At 44.7% G+C, this 22,572-nt stretch overlaps 2 protein-coding genes across 8 annotated transcripts in view; one reads left to right on the forward strand and one right to left on the reverse strand.

Moving 5' to 3' along the window:
- LOC120940093 (RNA-binding protein 33-like) overlaps positions 1-21,826 on the reverse strand; it is an 85,829-nt gene extending 64,003 nt beyond the window's left edge. For 6 of the 7 annotated variants that reach the window (XR_005749388.1, XR_005749389.1, XM_040352711.1 and 3 more), the window contains exon 1: positions 21,684-21,826. The gene's annotated coding sequence lies outside the window, so the exon portion shown is untranslated. The remainder of the gene's footprint in view (positions 1-21,683) is intronic. The other variant, XM_040352716.1, reaches the window with a different exon arrangement.
- Positions 21,827-21,877: 51 nt separating this feature from the next.
- Positions 21,878-22,572, forward strand: part of CNPY1 (canopy FGF signaling regulator 1) — a 184,790-nt gene continuing 184,095 nt past the window's right edge. Inside the window, exon 1 of the mRNA XM_040352717.1 lies at positions 21,878-21,974. Within this exon, the coding sequence (XP_040208651.1) occupies positions 21,951-21,974 (24 nt within the window). The 5' untranslated portion in view covers positions 21,878-21,950. The remainder of the gene's footprint in view (positions 21,975-22,572) is intronic.

The raw sequence follows: 22,572 nt of genomic DNA on the forward strand, positions 1-22,572 counted from the left end.
CAGACAGATAAAGGAGCTGTGTGTTAGTGGGCGTCCTGACACTCCTGCTCGCCCCCTCCCCCCTCAAGAGGCTTTCTCCACACCAGGAAGAAAGCCTCACATTACGGTGTTGAGTTACAGACAGAAGGACAGGAAGTGAGGATTTCTCAGAAGAAATAAGGACATTTAAAGGGGAGTTCCAGCCATTTGTATGTTTATTAAAAGTCAGCAGCAACAAAAAGTGTAGCTGCTGTCTTTTAATAAACAGACACTTACCTGCTCCAGCGACGCGCCGGCCGGGGCTCCGCTCCCCCCCTCCCCGGCGTCTTCATTCTCAGTGTGGGCACCCGGCCGTGACAGCTTTCGGCTTCACGGCCGGGCACCCACTGCGCATGCGCGAGCGGCGCGGCGCCGTGTAATTGGCCAGGAGATCGCCTAGGACCTGTGACGTGTCCTAGGCGATCGCCTACAGCAGCCCCTTCCTGAAGGCGATTAAGCTTAGTCGCCTACAGGAAGGAGGAAGTGGGACAGGAAGTTCCACTCTTCCTGAAGCCCCCACTCCCCCCCCAAAAAAATTACATGCCAAATGTGGCATGTAAGGGGGAGAGGAGTGGGTTAAGAGGAAGTTCCAAATTTGGACTGCACTAAGGTAAAAGGAAGCTATTCAGGGGAAAACAAATAATTTCCTTTACAATCCCTTTTAATGTACAGCAACAGTTAATTTTTTCTCAAAATCTATCTGAATATGCAAGAAAAAAAAATAATATTTAAAATTGACAGCATGGGAATCAAAATAGGCATGACAAGCAGATGTATGCAATGTCATCAACTGCACAGTCAATCGATTGAGGCCTTTATTCATAATTTGCCCTAACATCAGTTGAAAATGTTTAATGCAGATCTTTATTCCCAGATCTCATGACCTTCAGCTGTGAAGCTGGGAACTCCCAGTTCTCAGACCCCCTACTCCCCTGGAACCAAAGATAACGCTAGATAGGAAAAGAAAAAAGTCATGAAAGAAGAGCAGCAGAAATCAGGACCCCAAGGATTACCCCAACGCAGGTATCGGCTTGTTTTCAGTCAATCAACAGGGTTAGTTTACATAATCAATAACGCAGAATCATCATGATAGTATCTGATTGCGTACAAGCACATATGGAACGAATAGTTTTCCTGCTCTTTTCACCAGACAATTAGAATTCATCATATATGCATCTTCTCCTATTGATCGGTTGTCAGGTTCTTAGAAGATGTTTATATGAAGTTACATTTTGGGGACTTGGGGAAATATCAGCACTGCACTAATACAACCTTTATCAACAGATTTACAATGACAAAGTATGTATGTGTAACACATTGCAGCGTTACAAGTCCATAGATATATACATAGAGTTTGTTTTTTGGGCTTTTTTTCCCCTTTTTAAAGGGGTTGTAAAAGGAATTTTTTTTTTCATAAGCATCCTTTACCTGCAGACATTCCTCTTTTCACTTCCTCATTGTTCATTTTGCTCAGAAGTTGCTCTATTTCTTCTCTGTTCTGTTCACTTCCTGCTTGTCCGATTGTTACTCACCACCGTGAAGGGAGGCTTTACTGCGGTGGTCAGTAACATGCTCACCCCCTCCTGGGAACTACATCTGTGCGGCAGGACACTCTACGTGTTAGAGACTTCAAGGAGGTGTGAATTACTGGGCGTGCCGCAATTCATACTGGGAAATGTAGTTCTTACATGAACGAACGCCGTAAACCAGGAAGTGAATGAGAGAACAGAAAATAGAACGCCGGATGTGATATAGATGAAGGAATTTATAGGTATTTCTTAGTTTTTTAACAGAATCATTACACTATTCTGTCCGTCTACTTTGCAGACATTAATTTTAGCCAAAAAAAGTGTTTTCCTTTACAACTCCTTTAACCCAACAATGCCATCAGCAACACTTCCTGTCCTAGGATGACAACGCATGCTTATTGCGATTTTTTGGCGGCGACGAAACATCACTTCATATGAGACAGCAGCCGCCGGCTGTACCAAGATGGCCGCCGCCCTGGAGCTAGGACGAAGCAGGGGACTTTCCCATGGCCGCACCCGAAAATCGCGGGTCATCCGTCCTGGAGATCAGGGGGGGGTTGTTGGTGTGAATCGAGATCGCAATTTTCTTACGATTAATCATGCAGCTCTAGATTATAGCAATGTGACTCGTTGTGTAACCATAAAATGTCCATTTACAAATGGAAGCCTCCACAAGGGGATTAGAAGCAAAATCCAGCAGGATCTACAGAGTATAAAAGAAAAGAGAGGTGCCTCTAAGTGTAGAAATATAGATTACATTTATGAAGGTACAACATTTAGCAACTCGCATGGTTTATTTTTTTATACAAAATATTTTATTAAAAAAACAAATTGCTATGATAAGATACAGAGTCAGACCACACAGATTTTATGTTTAACAATCGTGCATATAAAAAAATAATTTTCTTGTCAACTACTTAAATAAAAAAAAAAAATAAGTTAATGTAGTAAATGTGCAATTGTACATATGTGGACTTGGTACAAATCATCATTTTTTTAGGTTGGGTGTGGGTGCATGTGTGCAATGGGGGAGGTGAAAAGGAGAGCAAACCAAATTCACAAAAAAAAAAAAAAAAAAAATTATATATAATATATATATATATATATATATATATATATATATATATACATATATATATATATACATATATATATATATATACATATATATATATATACATATATATATATATATATATATACACATACACACACACACACACATATATACACAACCAAAACATGAGACATGCAAGAAAGTCGTAGTACACTTATACCACCTGTGTGAGTGGAAAAAAAAAATTATTACAAACTGTAAAATCATTGTGCATACAATCAAACTTCAGTGAAATATGTGATAATGTTGGTATGACTTAGTAGAAATGTACATTTTCTGCTACATGTCCCTAGATCAGCCTGAAACCAGACCTCAGGGAAAACACTGGTTTGCTTTTAAAGACCAGTCTCCCGGTATCATATAATCCGGTTTTCTCCCTGCCGTGAGTAACTGAAATACCTGATAGTTACAGCTTGACACCACAGATCCTTTACAATAGGGCCAGTGCCATTACATAGGAGCCGAGTGACAAAATGTGCAAGCTCTGACTAGGGAATCATACCCAACAGCCAAGCAGGGACTGAGCTTTAAAGTGACCCTGTTGCTTTGCCCTCCATGAACAAAGCACAGTTCACCTTAAAATGTCCAGGTAAACTAGGAGAACCATGAAAATGTAATTCTGCAATCAACACTTGACAGGTTAGTGCAACATTGCAGGTTCTGTGAAACCTAAAAATATTCAAAGGCCATGCACAGTAGAGGCAACTAGATCTGGTTAGATCATGTTCCCGCAATAAATATTGTTTAAAGTGATGGGGGGGGCCTCAAAAAAAAAAAAAAAGTAGGTAAACACCAATCAGAAAGGTATAGACAAGATCAGGAGCAGGTGCTATGCTTAATCAGTTTTGTGTGCTTTTATGTGTCAGATAAGTGAGGAGAAAGATAGATGATCAGGAGCAGATTGGGGTTGATTTATCAGAAACAGAGTGCAAAAACCGATGCAGCCCCGCATAGAAACCAATCAGCTTCCAGGTTCTTTGGTCAAACCTTAATCATGCCGACAGGAGATTGGCCACCATGCACAGCTGCACCAAACCCTGCACTCCGGTTCTAGCAAATCAACCCCACTGTGCTTAGTGGAGCAAGTGGTGTTAATAGTAGGTCTGACGGTAGCTGTGACTTGGAACTTTGTAGATATAAAAATTCTGGATATGGGCTGCAGCTAAAGGTCTCCTATACATTTAGAGCAATAGGACGTTGCATAGCCGAGTCCTAGAACAATTCAAGGCACTTTTTTCTTCTTCTACAAAAGCCATGGTGTAGAAGACACTGGTTTCTCCCCATCTTCGAATAGCGTGGATGCATCAATGCGCATCAAATTATCATAGCTGCAGAATTCTTCACGCGATGTGCTCCAGTTATTTTCAGGCACACAACTCATTTCCTGGTTGGATTCATGGAGATCATAACTGTCCCAGAAGATACTAGGTGTAGCATCTATTCCATCTACATAGCTCAGTAAATCATTCAAGGAGATTTCTGCATCGCCATCATCCAGGGTTCGTATGGTTTCATTTCCAATCACACAACTATTTTTCTTGTTTGAAACATGGAGATCATAACTGTCCCAGACGATACTAGGTGTAATATCAATTTCTTGTACATAATTCAGTAATTCATACACAATTTCTGTATCATAATGGTCCTGTATGACAACATGTGAAATTATATCTACAGGAACCAAGAAATAGAAGATCTGTTGTGTAACCTGTGGCTCAGTATTAACCACTTCCCGCCTGGCCTATAGCCGATTTATGTCCGGGAAGTGGTTCTGAAATCCTGACAGGATGTTCCAGAACATCCTGCAGGATTTCATGCCGCGCGCGCCCGTGGGGGCGCGCGGCGATCAGTGATGCGGGGTGTCACTCTGACACCCTGCATCTCCGATCTCGGTAAAGAGCCTCCGGCGGAGACTCTTTACCACGTGATCAGCCGTGTCCAATGACGGCTGATCACGATGTAAACAGGAAGAGCCGTTGATGGCTCTTCCTCACTCGCGTCTGACAGACGCGAGTAGAGGAGAGCCGATCGGCGGCTCTCCTGACAGGGGGGGGTTCGCGCTGATTGTTTATCAGCGCAGCCCCCCCTTGGATCGCCACACTGGACCACCAGGGATGCCCACCCTGGACCACCAGGGATGCCCACCCTGGACCACCAGGGTGGGCAAATAATTTAAAAAGCCTGCAAAAAAAAAAAAAAGCATTAAAAAAAAAAAAAATATGCCAATCAGTGCCCACACATGGGCACTGACTGGCAACCTGGGAAAATCAGTGCTGCCCCACAGTGTCCATCAGTGCCACCCCACAGTGTCCATCAGTGCCACCCCACAGTGTCCATCAGTGCCACCCCACAGTGTCCATCAGTGCCACCCCACAGTGTCCATCAGTGCCACCCCACAGTGTCCATCAGTGCCACCCCACAGTGCCCATCCGTGCCCATCCGTGCCACCCATAAGTATCCATCAGTGCCACCCATCAGTGCCGCCCATGTGTGCCCATCAGTGCCGCCTATGTGTGCCCAGTGCCGCCAATCAGTGCCACCTCATCTGTGCCCGTTAGTACTACCTCATCGATGTCCATCAGTGCCATCTTATCTGTGCCCATCAGTGCCGCCATATCAGTGCCCGTAATTGAAAGAGAAAAACGTATTTACAAAAAAATTAAACAGAAAAAAATAAAAACTTAATTTTTTTTCAAAATTTTCAGTCTTTTTTTAGTTGTTGCGCAAAAAAATCAATAAAAAATAAATAAAAAAATAAAAATAAAAAAAATCGCAGAGGTGATCAAATACCACCAAAAGAAAGCTCTATTTGTGGGGAAAAAAGGACGCCAATTTTGTTTGGGTACAGTGTAGCATGACCGCGCAATTGCCATTCAAAGTGCGACAGTGCTGAAAGCTGAAAATTGGCTTGGGCGGGAAGGTGCGTAAGTGCCCGGTATGGAAGTGGTTAATCATGGATTCATTCTCGGCAGCCGTGCATGACAAGGCATCCCTTTCTAAATTCTGCAAGGTGTCCAAGCTTTCTGTTGATAAATCGGTGTAAGTGATTTCGGGACATTGTGAGTGCGCATCTGGTAGTGTAGGATAGTGATCAAAGTTTTCCCAATAATAGCTTTGATTTGGTGTAATAAACAAGGGAGAGTTCATACAACCAAAGAGTTCAACTGCAGTGTTCAACAAAACACACTTTAAGAGCTTGTTTGAGGACAAACGCTTGCCAAGTTTGTTTATCATTTGCCTTAAACGGTCCATGGTTTCCTTCAATGCTCTGTATCTGCCAACTCACATGGTTTAGGATTAAAACATGCACATCCAAGTATGCAGGTATTCAGGGTAAAGCTGTCCACATAGACCATCCTCCGCACCACCGCTGTCAGTCTGCAGTCGTGACTGGGAAGACTACCCTGCAGTAGAGAGATCTGAAAGCGAGGCTTAACAAGCTCGTGGAGCGCAGCATGCAATGGACGACGTAGATAGTACTGTGGAGGATGATGAGTTGGGAAAATGTGAGTTGCTAAATGTACCTTCATTAAATGTAACCATATTGCTACACTTAGAGGCACCTCTCTTCTCTTTTATACTCAGTTGTGACATGACGCCACTCTTATATCGCTTGTAAAATTTTGTTTGTCTTGCAAAACGCTCTCAAACCAAGTTACTCTTAAACCAAGGTTTTACTGTACATAGATTTGCAAAAAAAAAAAAAAAATGGGATAAAGGAATATTCCTGAATATTGTTTTATCTCATGGTTACTGCTGCAATTGTGTGAATGCATCAATGCAGTGCATGTTATCTCCGCTTGCATTCATGGAATGAATTTACCAAAAGTGTAAATATTGTGAAATATACAGCCTCATGCTACATAAGAAAGTTACATTTCATGCTGAATAAACTATTATAAATTATTAATGTATCTTAAAAAGAAAAAAACTATCTTTGGATAGATTTTTTACTCCAAAAAGCATTTTTTTTATTAAAATAAATCCGATTTAAATAAAATACAAATCATCGATTTTTATCCACCCCGATATGTGCCCAGATCAAAATTTCATGAATCTGGTTTACATCCACTTTAAGCGAAGATCACCAATCTACTCTATTAACCTGCAAGTCTGCAACCTTGAATGCCGAGATCTGGGTCTCTTTCCCAAACTTGCAATCTGCTAAAAACAGGAAGGCCCTCCTCATTTATTTGCTTTAGAGTTACGATGCTCCCCTTCGTGCTGCCCCCCCCTTTTTTTGTCTCTTCCTCTCTCTCTTCTTCTGTCTCTTTCCCCCTTTCTCTTCCTTCAATGATGGGAGGGCGGGGTGGTTTTGAACCAACCCATCCACCCATCCTGTTCGCAACAGGAGGACCTCAGTGACAGATATAGGACCTGATTATATGGTCAAGGAGCCATAGTTGAGAATAAGTTAGATTTTGTAGAAGGAACCAAAGGCCTTTGAACACGAGCATCCTGATGTCTTCCTTCTTTGCCACTTTGAGATACATCCCCCTTGGGAGATACGCAATAGATGAGATTGTCTAGGTGGATAGTGAGAATATTGTTCGAATTTTGTCATACATGTCTTGTTTCTATCTATGTCTCAAGTGTAGCAATATGTTGTAGCTCCTCTTGTATTCGCTTGTCATGTATGTTGATGATGCTGTTTTATCTGTAACGTTGTTCTCTTTTTCTCAATAAAGTCTTTGTGGAGGCGGAGGCGATTGGGTCCGTTCGGCAGCTGACTGGGGATGCTAGTGAGGGAAAAAAAAAAAAAAAAAAAAAAAAAAAAAAAAAAAAAAAATCGCCCCCACCCGTCCCCATAGCTCTGCTGGGCGGAAGTGACGTCAAAACGTCAGTCCCGCCCAGCGTCTTAAAGAAACATATTTTTTTTTGTCATTTGAGTCTAAATATGAGATCTCAGGTCTTTTTGACCCCAGATTTCATATTTAAGAGGACCTGTCATGCTTTTTTCTATTACAAGGGATGTTTACATTCCTTGTAATAGGAATAAATGTGATCATTTTTTTTATTTTTTATTTCAGTGTAAAAAAATATAAACTAAATAAAAATAAATAAGAAAACAAATTTTTTTTTTTTTAAAGCGCCCCGTCCCGACGAGCTCGAGCACAGAAGCGAACGCATACGCGAGTAGCGCCCGCATATGAAAACTGTATTCAAACCACACAAGTGAGGTATCGCCGCAATCATTAGAGCGAGAGCAATAATTCTAGCCCTAGACCTCCTCTGTAACTCAAAAAATGCAACCTGTAGAATTTTTTAAACGTCGCCTATCGAGATTTTTAAGGGTAAAAGTTTGACGTCATGCCACGAGCGGGCGCAATTTTTAAGAGTGACACTTTTACTCGGCGTAACATTATCTTTCACAATATATAACAAAATTGGGCAAAATTTCTTGTTGTCTTATTTTTTAATTCAAAAAAGTGATTTTTTTTCCAAAAAAAGTGCGCTTGTAAGACCGCTGCCGTCTCTACTCTCCTCACATTGTCAGCGTGAGGAAAGGAATGCTGATTAGAGTCCAGCGCCGTCCGCAGCAGAGGACGAACGATCGCTCGTCACTCTGCTGCCCCCCCGCCATCCTCGGTGAGGGAACCAGGAAGTAAAGCGCTCCGGCTTCACTGTCCGGTTCCCTGCGGCACATGCGCGAGTCGTGCCGCCCCTGCTGATTGGCTCCTGGGAGTCGAGTGTCCTGGGAGCCGAGTGTTCCCAGAACACAACGGGATGACGACGGGAGGTGACGTCTTGCCCGCAGTTTAGCCGAGACTGTGTGGCCGGAAGTGGGTGCAAATACCACTTTAGGGTGGAGCTCCACTTTAACATCATGACCAGCTGTGATTGGACACAGCTGATCACACAGTAAATGGCTGCTGCTTTTGGCCCTTTACCCTGATCTGTGATCAGCTGTGTCCCAAGGACACAGCTAGCGCACTGCAAGATGCCCTTCCAGAATTGGCTGACTGCACTGTAGGCGTCATTTGGATATAGCACGATCAGGAAGTGGTTAAGAATTTGTTTTTATATAAAATGCACATATTATTGAAAAAAATTAACTGCATTTATTATTGTTTTCACAATAATAAATGCAAAGCAATGCATCTGCCATCGTTGGATCAATGGGCTTTTGGGTAGAAAGGTGAAGGAAGCGTCAATGAACTACAAGTGTGCCAATTACCACACCCCTAATCCAGTGAGAACGTAAAGTCTATCTGCCGCGGTGGCAGATAGAACTTGTAGTTTACTCATTCACCATGAATGAATGACGCTGCTGTGCACCAATTTGTAATGTGGCAGTGGATGTGGGGGAAGAAAAAAAACGCACATGCCGTCACAGGAAGTGGGCTCCGGGGGTGGGAAGCAGGTGATTAAGAACATGTTATCAAAAACACATAACCATCAACCGAATGGTGAACTTTGCTTTTAATTTGGTGCTCTTCATATGGATAACACTAAACTGAGCATTACAAAGATTTTATATATTGTAAATCGCGGCCCGAAATCGCAAAAAGTAATACAGGAACTACTTTTTGAAATCGCAGATGCGGCGTCGCACTGATTAGGACAGTGCCATTGCCGACAATTGCCGCAGATTTGAGATGCGATTTGACATGTCAAATCGCATCTCAAATCGTTCCAAATCGTACCCAGTGTGAACCAGGGCTTTATTATTTTTAGGGCTGAAAATAATCTTTCGACACTGACTTGGGTGGGTGGCATTGCAGTAACTATTCTGGCCACATCACTAACGATCTCTGGATAAACAAGGATGGCTTCTTCAACAGTAAGTTTTGATGAGCGATCATACTTTTCAACTTCTTTTAGTGCTTTATAAAACTCCTGTTGGAATTTTTTTATTTGGACACTTACTGGTTCTCTAACATGCGTTCCCTGTAAAAGCAGAACACAACACTATGGAAAGTATAAGTATTGCCGCTCCTAATTGTGCGTTGCGTGCCATATAGTGAAGCACATGAAAAGCATGCTTCTTCACGGTCACTTAACGTGTTCGTTTTGCGGTTACGTGAGGCACTGCATGCATTGGTCTTTATTCTTACAGTAGAGAAGTCATTAATTATAACTTTTTGTGAATTGGGACATTTAAACTTGCTTTTTTTTTTTTTTTTTTTATTCCAATCTAAATTTAGTAGGAGTCGGAGTCGGTGCATTGTTTGCCGACTCCAGGTACCCAAAATTTCCCCCGACTCCACAGCCCTGCATTCAACTATTCTCAAATATGTATTGCTTCTCACTAGCTGCCAGTTTACTACCTTATCACTTTTCCCACCAACTAAGCATACAGTGATCACAACGACCTGAATGCCTTGTATATTGTTGTTCTATAGAACTGCTTTTACTGGAAGCAACCGATAAATTCATCAACTTGTGGTACAGCGGCACTCGTTAATTAGCTTTTGGACAATGGACAATCCACAACTTGTGGCAGGTGACGTGGCCAGTGGACAATCCGCGTTTTAAACGCCGTTTTTTGCGTTTGAAAACGTGTGTTTAGATGAGTTTGCATCTGCGTCTCGTGTGCATGGGGCCTTAGACCTATGGCTCTACAATCAGAAAAACCCATGCCAATATTGAGCTAACAGATTTTAACCTTTCCTTTTGAAAATGCAAGTTGCCTGGCTATTGATCCATTCATTATTGAAACAAATCAGTAGACCAATAGCTCTTACTTCACTCTGAATCTGCAGTCTAATGATCTTACAAGTACTGAATTTCCACGAAGGATACTTTTCCCTTATGTTCCAAGACTATCTGTCTAGATCAGGGGTATCCAAACTTTATAAACAAAGGGTCAGCTTATCATCCTTCAAGCTTTAGGAGGGGCCAGGCTGTGGCCAATGGGAGAAGAAAATTGTCCTAGTGCCAGTGAGAGGAATAGTGCCCCATCAATGGTGCCAGTGAGAGGAATAGTGCCCCATCAATGGTGCCAGTGAGAGGAATAGTGCCCCATCAATGGTGCCAGAGGGAGGGAATAGTGTCCCACTGAAGGTGGAGGGAATAATGCCCCAAGAGTCAGATGAAAGCAATCAAAGAGCCACATCTGGCCCATCACCTTTTCCCAGAAAAATAAATGCACACATTTATGCAGGTGCAAAAATATGTGCATTCATCTTTTTATTTTAACCACTTCCATACCGGGCCTATTTTGGCACTTCTCTCCTACATGCATAAATCATAATTTTTTTGTTAGAAAATTACTCAGAACCCCCAAACACTATATATGTTTTTTTAGCAGACACCCTAGGGAATAAAATGTCGGCCATTGCAACTTTTTATCTCGCACAGTATTTGCGCAATACTTTTTCAAACGCCTTTTTTTGGGGAAAAAAACGGTTTTGTGAATTAAAAAATAACAAAAACAGTAAAGTTAGCCCAATTTTTTTGTATAATGTGAAAGATGAAGTTACGCCGAGTAAATAGATACCTAACATGTCACGCTTAAAAAATTTCGCACACTCATGGAATGGCGCCAAACATCAGTACTTAAAAATCTCCATAGGCGTCCCTTATTTTATTTTTTTTACAAGTTACAAATTTAGAGTTACAGAGTAGGTCTAGTTCTAGAATTGTTGCTGGCGCTCTAACGCACGAGGCGATACCTCACATGTGTGGTTTGAACGGCGTTTACATATGTGGGCGGGACTTACGTGTGCGTTCGCTTCTGAGCGCGAGCTAACGGGGATAGGGGCGTTTACATTTTTTTTTTATTATTTTACTCAACTTCTTTTATTTTTACACTTTTTTTTACATTTTTTTTATCACTTTTATTCCTATTACAAGGAATGTAAACATCCCTTGTAATAGGAATGTGTGTGACAGGTACTCTTTATGGAGAGATGCAGGGTCAATAAGACCACACATCTCTCCTCCAGGCTGGAAAGCATTAGATCGTGAAAAAAAATTCACCGATCTAATGCTTTCAGCCGCGATTGCGGCTGTGTCTACATTCCGGGACCCGGGCATGACGTCATAATATCGCGCCCGGGCCTCCGACGATCATAGAGATAACTGGTGACCATCTGGTCACCAGTCTACTCTATGGTTTCCATCGGACGCCAGCGGATCGTTTCTCCGGGTCTCCGATGGCACGGGAGAGCCCGGAGAAGCACCGGATGGCGGCGGGAGCGTCCCCTCCCGCCGCCTATAAGAACGATCAAGCGGCGGAACCGCCGCTATGATCGTTCTTATGGTGCAGGGATTCGCCGGCTGAAGAGATGGATATCTGAATGATGCCTGTAGCTGCAGGCATCATTCAGATATCCCCACTGAAAGTCCAGGACGTCATATGACGTCCTTGGGCTGGAAGTGGTTAAACAGGAGTGTGCAAAGTACTGCACTCTCCTTCAGCAGATTGTGGGTGCAATGTCAGGCTCCTGTACAGTCTCCCTTCAGCTTTCAGCCTGTAAGTATGAGGTTTTTGAATTTACAGATTCCTGTGAATAAAATGACAGCTGTGCGGGCGATGTATTCAAAATGTGACAGCAGGTACGGGGAGAGGATCCCCTGCCTGCTGTCATGGGAAAGGGGAGGAGGAGGGGATGCCGGGGAGGTTGCTGAATGTGTTAAACCCTAAATACCGGTGTATAATGCAACATGCTCAGAAAGGTGAACTTTAATTGGGACATTTCAACAGGGATGCAGACAGCATTTACAACATAAAAGTTTTAACCCTGCCTCACTGTATTTAAAAACAAAATGCAAAAACTTTTTGAAGGTTACTGCTCTCCTTGAAGCACTGCAAAGCCACCATGCAGTATATACCCCGATTTCTAAAGTCTGCAGAGTAGGCATGCTGACAACATATTTATATACAACAGCAAAAAAGTTGGGACATTTTGTAAAATCTACAAAAAAACAGAACGCAATGATTTGCAAATCTAACAAATCCTTATTGTATTTGCAATAGAAAACACATTAAATGTTTGACTACTTCCAGCCTGGGCACATTCTGACATTTCTCTCATACATGTAAAAATCAGCATCACTTTGACAGAAAATTACTTGGAAGCCCCAAACATTATATATTCGATTATAAGGCCCCATTTCCACTGGCGTTTTTACAGCCACGTTTCTGAGCGTTTTTTACAGCTTAAAAATGCCTGTCCATGTTATTCTATGGCTTCATTCCCACATAGGCGTTTTTGAGCTGCAAGTGGCATAGACGTTTTTGAGCTGTAAAAAAAACGCGGGACCAGGGCGTTCTGAAGCTCCAGAGTAGAGCTGTAAAAACGCCAGACATTAAACGCTCAAAAACGCTTAAAAACACGCGAAAACGCTCAAAAACGCGACCGCTGCATTTTTAAAGCTGCAGCTCACAAAAAAAAAAAAAAAAAAAAATTTTTTTTTTTTTTTTACAAAATAAACATGGACAGGCGTTTTTAAGCTGTAAAAAAGGCTAACAGTGGCTGTAAAAACGCCAGTGGAAATGAAGCCTTACTTGTGCACATTTCTTTGCTAGATTTCCACACGTTTCTCAGACTTAAAACTAGGGTTGTCCCGATACCACTTTTTTTAGGACTGAGTACAAGTACCGATGCTTTTTTTCATGTACTCGCCGATACCGAATACCGATACTTTTTTTTAAATGCAGCCACGTGTCCCCAAATGCAGCCTTGTGTCCCCAAATGCAGCCTTGTGTCCCCAAATGCAGCCTTGTGTCCCCAAATGCAGCCTTGTGTCCCCAAATGCAGCCTTGTGTCCCTTAAGACAAAGCCAAGTCAATCCCCCCCCTCCCCCCGCTGCTGCCGACATCTAGTTACTATGCGCTAGGGCAGGGGTATCCAAACGTTTTACTTCGAGGGCCGCATTATAAATTTCACAGATATTCACGGGCTGAATTATTTCGAAATTAATCCTCCGCCAAGAAATAGAATAGAATTTGAAAGGCTGCTCTCAGAGCCCTGAGCCTTGTGCACTAGGGCTAAACACTTAGAATTTCCTCATACAGTACATCTGTGTCCCCATCAGAGACTCCCTGCCCATTTCTGTCCCCAGCAGAGTCTCTCTATACATCTGTGTCCCCAACAGAGACTCCCTGCCCATTTCTGTCCCCAGCAGAGTCTCTCCATACATCTGTGTCCCCAACAGAGACTCCCTGCCCATTTCTGTCACCAGCAGAGTCTCTCTATACATCTGTGTCCCCATCAGAGACTCCCTGCCCATTTCTGTCCCCAGCAGAGTCTCTCCATACATCTGTGTCCCCATCAGAGTCTCCTTACACAATTGTGTCCTCATCAGACTCTGCCTGCACATTTGTGTCTCTATTTAAAGCCACCCCCACACATTTGTGTCCACATCAGAGACCGTCACACACTATTCTCAAAGCCACCTCCCCACACCCATTAAATACCTTCCTGCCCATTTGTGTCCCCATTAGAGCCCCCACACGTGTATCCTAATCCGAACCCCCCCCCCCCTGCACACTTATGTCGCCCATCAGAGCCCCCCATCCTTGTGTCCCCTACCAGAATCCCCCTCCCACATTTGTGTCCCCACCTGAGACTCCATGAACAACTATGTCCCCATCATAATCCCCTCTAAATATGTGTCCGCATCAGAAGCCCCCCAAACACTTGTGTCCCCTATCAGAGTCCCCCTCCCACATTTGTGTCCCCACCAGAGACTCCCTGAAAAACTGTGTCCCCATCTTAATCCCCCCCAAATATGTGCCCCCATCAGAGTACCCCCACACTTGTGCCCCCATTAGAGTCCCCCCCCAAAACACTTGTGCCCCCATCAGAGTCCCCCTAAACATCATTTGTCCCCATCATAATCCCCCTGAATATGTGTCCCCATCAGAGTCCCCCCAAATACTTGTGTCCCCATTAGAGCCCCCCACATGTGTCCTCTATCAGAGTACCCCCAAACACTTGTGCCCCCATCAGAGTACCCCCACACTTGTGCCCCCATTAGAGTCCCCCTCCCCAAACACTTGTGCCCCCATCAGAGTCCCCCTAAACATCATTTGTCCCCATCATAATCCCCCTGAATATGTGCCCCCATCCTTGTGTCCCCTACCAGAGTTCCCCTCCCATATTTGTGTCCCCACCCGAGACTCTGTGAACAACTGTGTCCCCATCATAACCCCCCCTGAATATGTGTCCCCATCAGAGCCCCCCTTCATTACAGCTCCCCCCTCCACACTTTTGTCCCCCATCACAGTCCCCCCTTCTCTTGCATCCCCACCAGAGCACATTTATTTTTCCTTCAGTCTCTCTGCGACATCCTATACTTGCCGTGTAGATCTGTGTATGTTACCGCTGATGCTCCTCTGAAGGGCTGGCTGTACTGCAGATTTACTGCTCTTCCCGACTCCCACTCGGCTCTTACACGTGCACGATGTATGTGACATGACAGCGTTAAGTGCACTGAATTTACCTGCTGGTGTGAGGGAGGAGGAGCCGCTCGTCTGCACTGAATGAATCTGAACTTTGTCGGGTCACTGGAGTTGCGGGACTTGCCCTGCACAGCCATCACTGCCTGTCAGTATACAGAGAAAGCCCTGCAACCCGAGCAGAGACCGTCCCTGAAGTGAGTCTGATGCCGGATGTGGCCCGTACTTTGGAAACCCCTGCGCTAGGGGAACACAACAGCTGTCATTTGCATTTGAATAGCTGGGTGTTCCCCCCGCCGCGCTGTCATGTATGGCCCCTCCCCCTTGCCCAGAAACTTTGATAAACAGGTCACCCGTCGTATCAAAGTTTCTGGGCAAGGGGGAGGGGCTATACATGACGGCGCGGCGGGGGAACACCCAGCTATTCAAATGCAAATGACAGCTGTTGTGTTCCCCCAGCGCATAGTAACTAGATGTCGGCAGCGGTGGGAGGGAGGGGGGGGGTTGACTTGGCTTTCTAAGGCGGCAGCAGCTCTCCTCTCCCCCATACGAGGACTGCTCTGCTCCGATACTAGTATCGGGACAACCCTACTTAAAACATTCCGCTTCTTCAGGAGCTAGAGGGCTCAAGATTTATTCATTAGAACCCATATAACAATTTACAGAACAGACATTTATCGCATGATGCCGGAGGGGGAATCCCTCACCTTTACAGAGATGGGAAACAATGAAGGCTGCCCTGCGACAGCCCAGGTAGGGACTGATAGAAAGGGGACTGACAAATTTTTACCAGGGCGCTTCGACAAAACTGGGCTGCCCACGGCTGGAATCTCGTCAATCTTGCATTAATCAGCTGAAATTCAAGACGCCTATGGCAGCCGTTGCTTTCGTACAGTATCACACTTATGCCATGGGTCACATCGCATGTGATTCGCACCGCATTCCTGAGAAAATCACACGCAATTCTGTGTGGTGCGATTTGACCCCATAATTTTGTGTGGCTCAAATCGCACCGCATGAAAAAAAAAAGGCGCAGGAACCTTTTTTGCAACAGTGGAATCGGATTGCATAGGTGCTCATACACACGCGATCCGATCCTACGACTTGCTTTTGGGGTGTCGTTACCTTTCAATTGACACCCGCAGTAGATCGCATGAACACGAACTGCGATTACTGTGCGATGTGGGAAAAGCAGCGATTTCCGTGCATTTCCCGCATCGCCTTACACTTGACATCTCTAACCAATAAAAGAAATAAGCAGCCAGGTGAAGAGATTGGTGCAACATTACATGATTTCTAGTTATACGACATTTAAAGGAGTATACAAGACTAAAAAGAAAGGTAGGTGTGACGAAGGGGTCCTGCGCGGCTCCGAAACATTGCACTTTCCTTTGTGATCTCTTTCATTAAAACTGATGAAAATTGTCGATCCATGGTGTGCTGGCGAGTATGTACGCGCTTGTTAAAAGGAAAGGTAGGCAAGAAAGAATGAAGGACAAGCAAATGCAAACACTGACTAAAAGTCGATTTACTAAAGCATCACGTACCATAAACAACTGCCACCTCTCTAAAGGACCATAAACACGATCAGAAAATTGTATGAAAAATACCGCTATCCAAGCCATTGTACGATAATCTGGTCGTTGGTACACAGCTTTCCAGAGCCGGTCAGGACAGGTCATGCAAAATTATCCGATGGGACAAGCAAACCTTTTTCTCGCACGATACCAGATCGTACGATTCGATTTTCATTAAAGGAGTTCTCCAAGCTAAAACTTTTAACCCCCGCTGTGCCCGGGCTGTAAAACTATACAAAAAAAAAGTATCGCCGTCCCGTTCTCCGGTCCCGGTCTCTTCCACTTGCTGCGGGTCGGTGACTCACAGTGCGCTCAGCCTATCAGCGGCCGCGACATTGCTGCACCCCCATCACAGGAAGCCCTTTATGCCAGGGTCAAGGACATTGAGATAATGGAGAAATTGACGGCCAGACTGAGAGACAGACTTGACGACCATGACAGTGTCTGGGAGCAGTGGCGCTCTCGGGAGGACCCACCCTGATCCGGCGGTCGACATTAGGAGGTACCTCTGCCCCTCACTTTGCTGCTTATTTGGTCTCCCCCCCCCTTCTCTTTCTGTTCCTCTCTCTTCCCTTCCCACTTCTTTAAGTATAATTAAAGTGTGTTATGAAAAGTTGAATGAGGCTTCAGTCTCGAGGCACTGTATGCTACATATTCCTCTAGAGACATTGTTACTATAGTTAAAGGGGTGGTTCACCCTAAAAACTACTTTTTTTTATTAGACTGGCCCCCCACATTACAATACGATTAAGGCTATTATTATTTTTTTTGATGCTGTACATACCTTTGTACAGCATATTCACCCGTTGCTTCGGGGTTGCGAGTCCCGCGGGAGTGGGCGTTCCTAACATGTCTGATTGACATATTGACCAAAAACGAGCTCCCCCTGTCGCGTAAGCCGGGGGCGAGTCGGCGCTATACAGCGCATGCGCATCGCCGTTCGGCTCCTTTAGCCAATCGTGACGCAGCTTACGCGACGGGGGGGGGGGGGACGGGGGAGCTCGGTTTTGGTCAAAATGTCAATCACAGACATGTTAGGAACGCCCACTCCCGCGGGACTCGCAACCCCGAAGCCACGTGTGAATATGCTGTACAAAGGTATGTACAGCATCAAAAAAAAAAAAATAATAGCCTTAATCGTATTGTAATGTGGGGGGCCAGTCTAATAAAAAAAAAAGTAGTTTTTAGGGTGAACCACCCCTTTAATCTGTGTGATGCCATGGTTTACAGGAGGACCCTTCTTTCAGGGTTCTGACATTTGCGTACTAGACGATGTTCTCGTTTTAATTCAGCCTATGTCTACTTGCCATTTTTGTACCACTGTTCTGCTGTTTTATTTTTCTAAAAGATCAATAAATTGTTATTTAACCACTTCCCTACCGGCCCATAGTAAAATGACGTCCACAAAGAACTTCTGCCGTTCAGAGTGGACGTCATATGACGTCCTGGGCTTTCCGGGTGGATATCTGAATGATGCCTGCAGCTAGAGGCATCATTCAGATATCCTTCTCTTGTGCCGGCGATTCTGCACAACGTAAGAACGATCATAGCGGCGGTTCCGCCGCTAGATCGTTCTTACAGGCGGCGGGAGGGGACATCCCCCCCCTCCCGCCGCCATCCGGTGCTTCTCCGGGCTCTCCCGTGCCATCGGGGGCCCGGAGAACGAATCGTCCGGCGCTCGCAGGAAGCATAGAGATGACTGGTGACCAGACCAGGCCTATTCTGGCACTTCGGAGGACCCGGGCGCGATGTGATGACGTCACGCCCGGGTCCCCGTAAGTAAACAAAGCTGCGATTGCGGCTGCTAAGCAACCACAAGCATGAGATCGGTGAATTTTTTTTCACCGATTTCATGCTTTCCAGCCTGGAGGAGAGATGTGGGGTCTTATTGACCCCGCATCTCTCCATAAAGAGTACCTGTCACACACATTTCCTATTACAAGGGATGTTTACATTCCTTGTAATAGGAATAAAAGTGATAATTAAAAAAAAAAAGTGTAAAAAAAGAAATAAATATATAAAAAAAAAAAAGAAATAAAAATTTATTTTTTTAACGCCCCTGTCCCCGGTAGCTTGCGCGCAGAAGCGAACGCACACGCAAGTCCCGCCGACATATGTAAACGCCGTTTAAACCACATATGTGAGGTATCGCCGCGTGCGTTAGAGTGCCAGCAACAATTCTAGCACTAGATCTCCTCTGTAAATCTAAACTGGTAACCTGTAAAAAATTTCAAATCGTTGCCTATGGAGATTTTTAAGTACCGAAGTTTGGCGCCATTCCATGAGTGTGCGCAATTTTAAAGCGTGACATGTTAGGTATCTATTTACTCGGTGTAACATCATATTTCATATTTTACAAAAAAATTGGGCTAACTTTACTGTTTTTAAATTTTTTTAATTCATGAAACAATTTTTTTCCCAAAAAAAGGCGTTTGAAAAATTATTGCGCAAATACCGTGCAAGATAAAAGGTTTCAATGACCGTCGTTTTATTCCCTAGGGTGTCTGCTAAAAAAACATATATAATGTTTGGGGGTTCTGCGTAATTTTCTAGCAAAAAAATTATGATTTGTACATGTAGGAGAGAAGTGCCAGAATAGGCCTGGTATGGAAGTGTGTATAACTGCCCGGTATGGAAGAGGTTAAAAAAAAAAAAAAAAAAAAAGAATTTTTGTAACTTTAGTAACCTCTTCACTTTTTATATAAGACTACTGTAGTTTAAAAAAAAAAAAAAGACAATCATTCATCCGATAATCTCATCTTGTGTACCAGGCAAGACATCAGCTGCAGTCATGTGCTCACCCCCCCCCCCCCCCACGTACAATGCAAGGTTAAAAGGCCTGCACTGTACATAACGACAGCAAGTGACAGCCCACAGTCTGGAACGTCAACAAGAAGAGAACAGCACTGGAGGCTGCTGAACATAGTGATAAACCTTGTCCCTGCACCCCTAAAATACATATCAAACAGTATTATCTCTCCCCCACAACCCCCCCCCCCCCCAAAAAAAAATGTATCTATGGTTATTTGGATAATATAGGATTGCATACTGAGTCCATGCTGGCTGGAATATATTATTTGGATTTATTTTTTTAAAGGGGTGTTTCACCCTAAAAACTACTTTTTTTATTACACTGCCCCCCACATTACAATACGATTAAGGCTCTTATTTTTTTGATGCTGTACATAGCTCTGTACAGCATATTCACCGGTGGCATCCGGGTTGCGAGTCCCGCGGGAGTGGGCATTCCTAACATGTCTGTGATTGACGTTTTGCCCAAAAACGAGCTCCCCCCGTCGCGTAAGCCGTGTCACGATTGGCGAAAGGAGCCGAACGGCGATGCGCATGCGCAGTATAGCGCCGACTCGCCGTTCGCCAACCGTGACGCGGCTTACGCGGCAGGGGGGGGAGCTCGTTTTTGGGCAAAACGTCAATCACAGACATGTTAGGAACGCCCACTCCCGCGGGACTCGCAACCCGGATGCCACCGGTGAATATGCTGTACAAAGCTATGTACAGCATCAAAAAAATAATAATAGCCTTAATCGTATTGTAATGTGGGGGGCAGTGTAATAAAAAAAGTAGTTTTTAGGGTTTACCACCCCTTTAATTATGGTGGATATTGAAATATGCCTGGTAATTGGGATAATATGCTTTGAATGTTTTTCATAAATAAATGTGTTTTGCTTTGTTTGTACATCGATGTCATTTTTCTACAATGTTTTAATGTATTGGATTCACTAAAGGCACTCTAAGTTGTTATACTTTTTTTTCCGCAGAGCTTAGTAAATGTGGTGAAGCTCCGCTGATTTCCATCATCCAATCATGTACCAACAAAAATGCCGTTTTATTTTTCCTTGCACCCGGTATTCTTTACAAAATGAAGCTTTATTATTTACTGAGGGCAGTGAAAGCGTCGGCTGTCTTAGCTAGCAGCCAAAGAAGGGGTTAATACCGCCCATGTAGCACCACTGTCGAAGCGCTTTGGCAGCGGTGCCCATTAATTTCAATAGTCAGGGGCGTTTTAGAAATGGTGTATACACCACAAAGACGCTGCTTGCAGGACTTTTAACGTCCCGCAAGCGCACCGCTCCAGTGTTAAAGCACTCAGGCTTTCACACTGGAGTGACAGGAGAGGCGCTATTTTTTTTACACTAAAGCGCCTCAGTGTGAAAGTGGCATAAGGAAAATGAACACAACTGCACTTGCAAAGTGAGCAGTCCATTTGCCTTTAGAAAATCAACTCCAACAGGGTCTAACCAAAATGATATACCGCGATATCTAATTTCGTTCAATGTTTAGCGGTTTCTCATCTTTATCTCCAATAGGGGGTACTTTTTTCTATACATACATATTTATATGCATCAGTCATGACATTATGACCACATTTTTTTTTTAAATAAACATGTCAGACTTACCTCCTCTGTGCAGTTGATTTTGCACAGAGTGGCCCCAATCCTCCTCTTCTGGGGTCCCTCAGTGGCACTCCTGGCTCCTCCTCTTCTTGAGGACCCCATGGAGAGCGTTTTTCCCCTTTGGGAAAACTCATGGGGGGGCACACTGCCATGTCCTGCGCCTATTGACAGATAGGAGGACTCTGCCCCACCCCTGTCATTGTATTTGATTGACAGCAGCGGGAGCCAATGGCTGTGCTGCTATCAATTCATCCAATCAGGACCTGAGACACTGACTGGAGCTAGTGTGCTTGTCTCCATTGCTGGAAAGACCGGGTTCAGGCAAGTAAAAAGGGGGCACAGCTGCCGGTATTCAGTTTATTTACTGTTATTGGTCATTATGTTATGGCTGATGGGGGTGTGTGTAATATATATGTGTGTGTGTGTGTGTGTGTGTGTATTACACACACACAGAGATAGATGTCGATATATATTTATATAACAGTGTATGGTGGTGAGCTGTGTACTGAGTCTAAGATGAGGGTGACCCATCCTCTGTATACACTGTTAGTATATGGAGGTCCCTGTATACAGTGCCAGGCCTGATCTCTTCTCTCCATACAGGAGATAGGGGGTCTCCATACAGGGGAAGGGATCTCTATCCCAGCCTATAATGGTGGCCCGGTCCTCTCATACCTCCTAACATGGCGGCCATCCTGCTTCGGGCTCTCCATCTTCACATGGGCAAGGTCCGGTCTCTTGTGGCATTCTGAGGTCCGTGAACGGCTGGCGGTTACAGACAGAAACGGATCTCAGCTCGTGACAACAGGACCGCGCGGCATGCTGGGTAGGCAGGGAAGCCTGGGAGGGGGCGGGGCAACGTCGGAGCTGTGCTGCTGAGGTGAGCTTGGCGCGGCTGCGTGTGCCCGCCGGGAGATCGGGAGCGCGCGCACAGCAGTGGTCATGGTGATCCCCGGAAAGAGATCAGTGAGTAGAGCGGGGGGAGGGGAGTACTTGGTGTGTACAGACTGGCACCTCATGTGCCCCGCTACATACTATAGAACTGCAAGTCCCAGCATTCTGTGCCACCAACCTGTATCCCTCAGAAAAGTTCTATCCAGACAGAGGCTGCTGACCCTTCATAGTCACATAGAAAGGCATACAAGTCACTCAGAACTAGAACAAGTTTGAATGTTGCAGAGCTGAGGGGTTGAAGGAAAAGTCTTCTGTGTCCCCACTGGGAGATTTCCCTTCACTTCCTGTCCCATAGCCACAACAGGAAGTGAGAGGAAAATCTTTACTTATACCTGCTGCCACCCACATAACCCTTATGTGCAACGGCAAAAGGTTGGGCTGTAATGTCCTCAAGGTGCTGGTATGTGTCACTGAGCGACTGATGTGTCTGTGCTCAGACCGAGCTGTCCAATGATCAGTATCCAGCGGGACCAACTCCCAATCCTGTGACAGCCCATCACATGATCGCCGATCCTTCCCGCCCCTGGGCATTCACAACCTTTTACCCCCTCCCTGCCCAGGCCAATTATTAGCTTTCAAGGCTGTCGCATTTAAAATGACAATTGCGCGG

Source organism: Rana temporaria, chromosome 5, assembly GCF_905171775.1.
Source record: "Rana temporaria chromosome 5, aRanTem1.1, whole genome shotgun sequence".
Classification (NCBI taxonomy): Eukaryota; Metazoa; Chordata; class Amphibia; order Anura; family Ranidae; genus Rana; species Rana temporaria.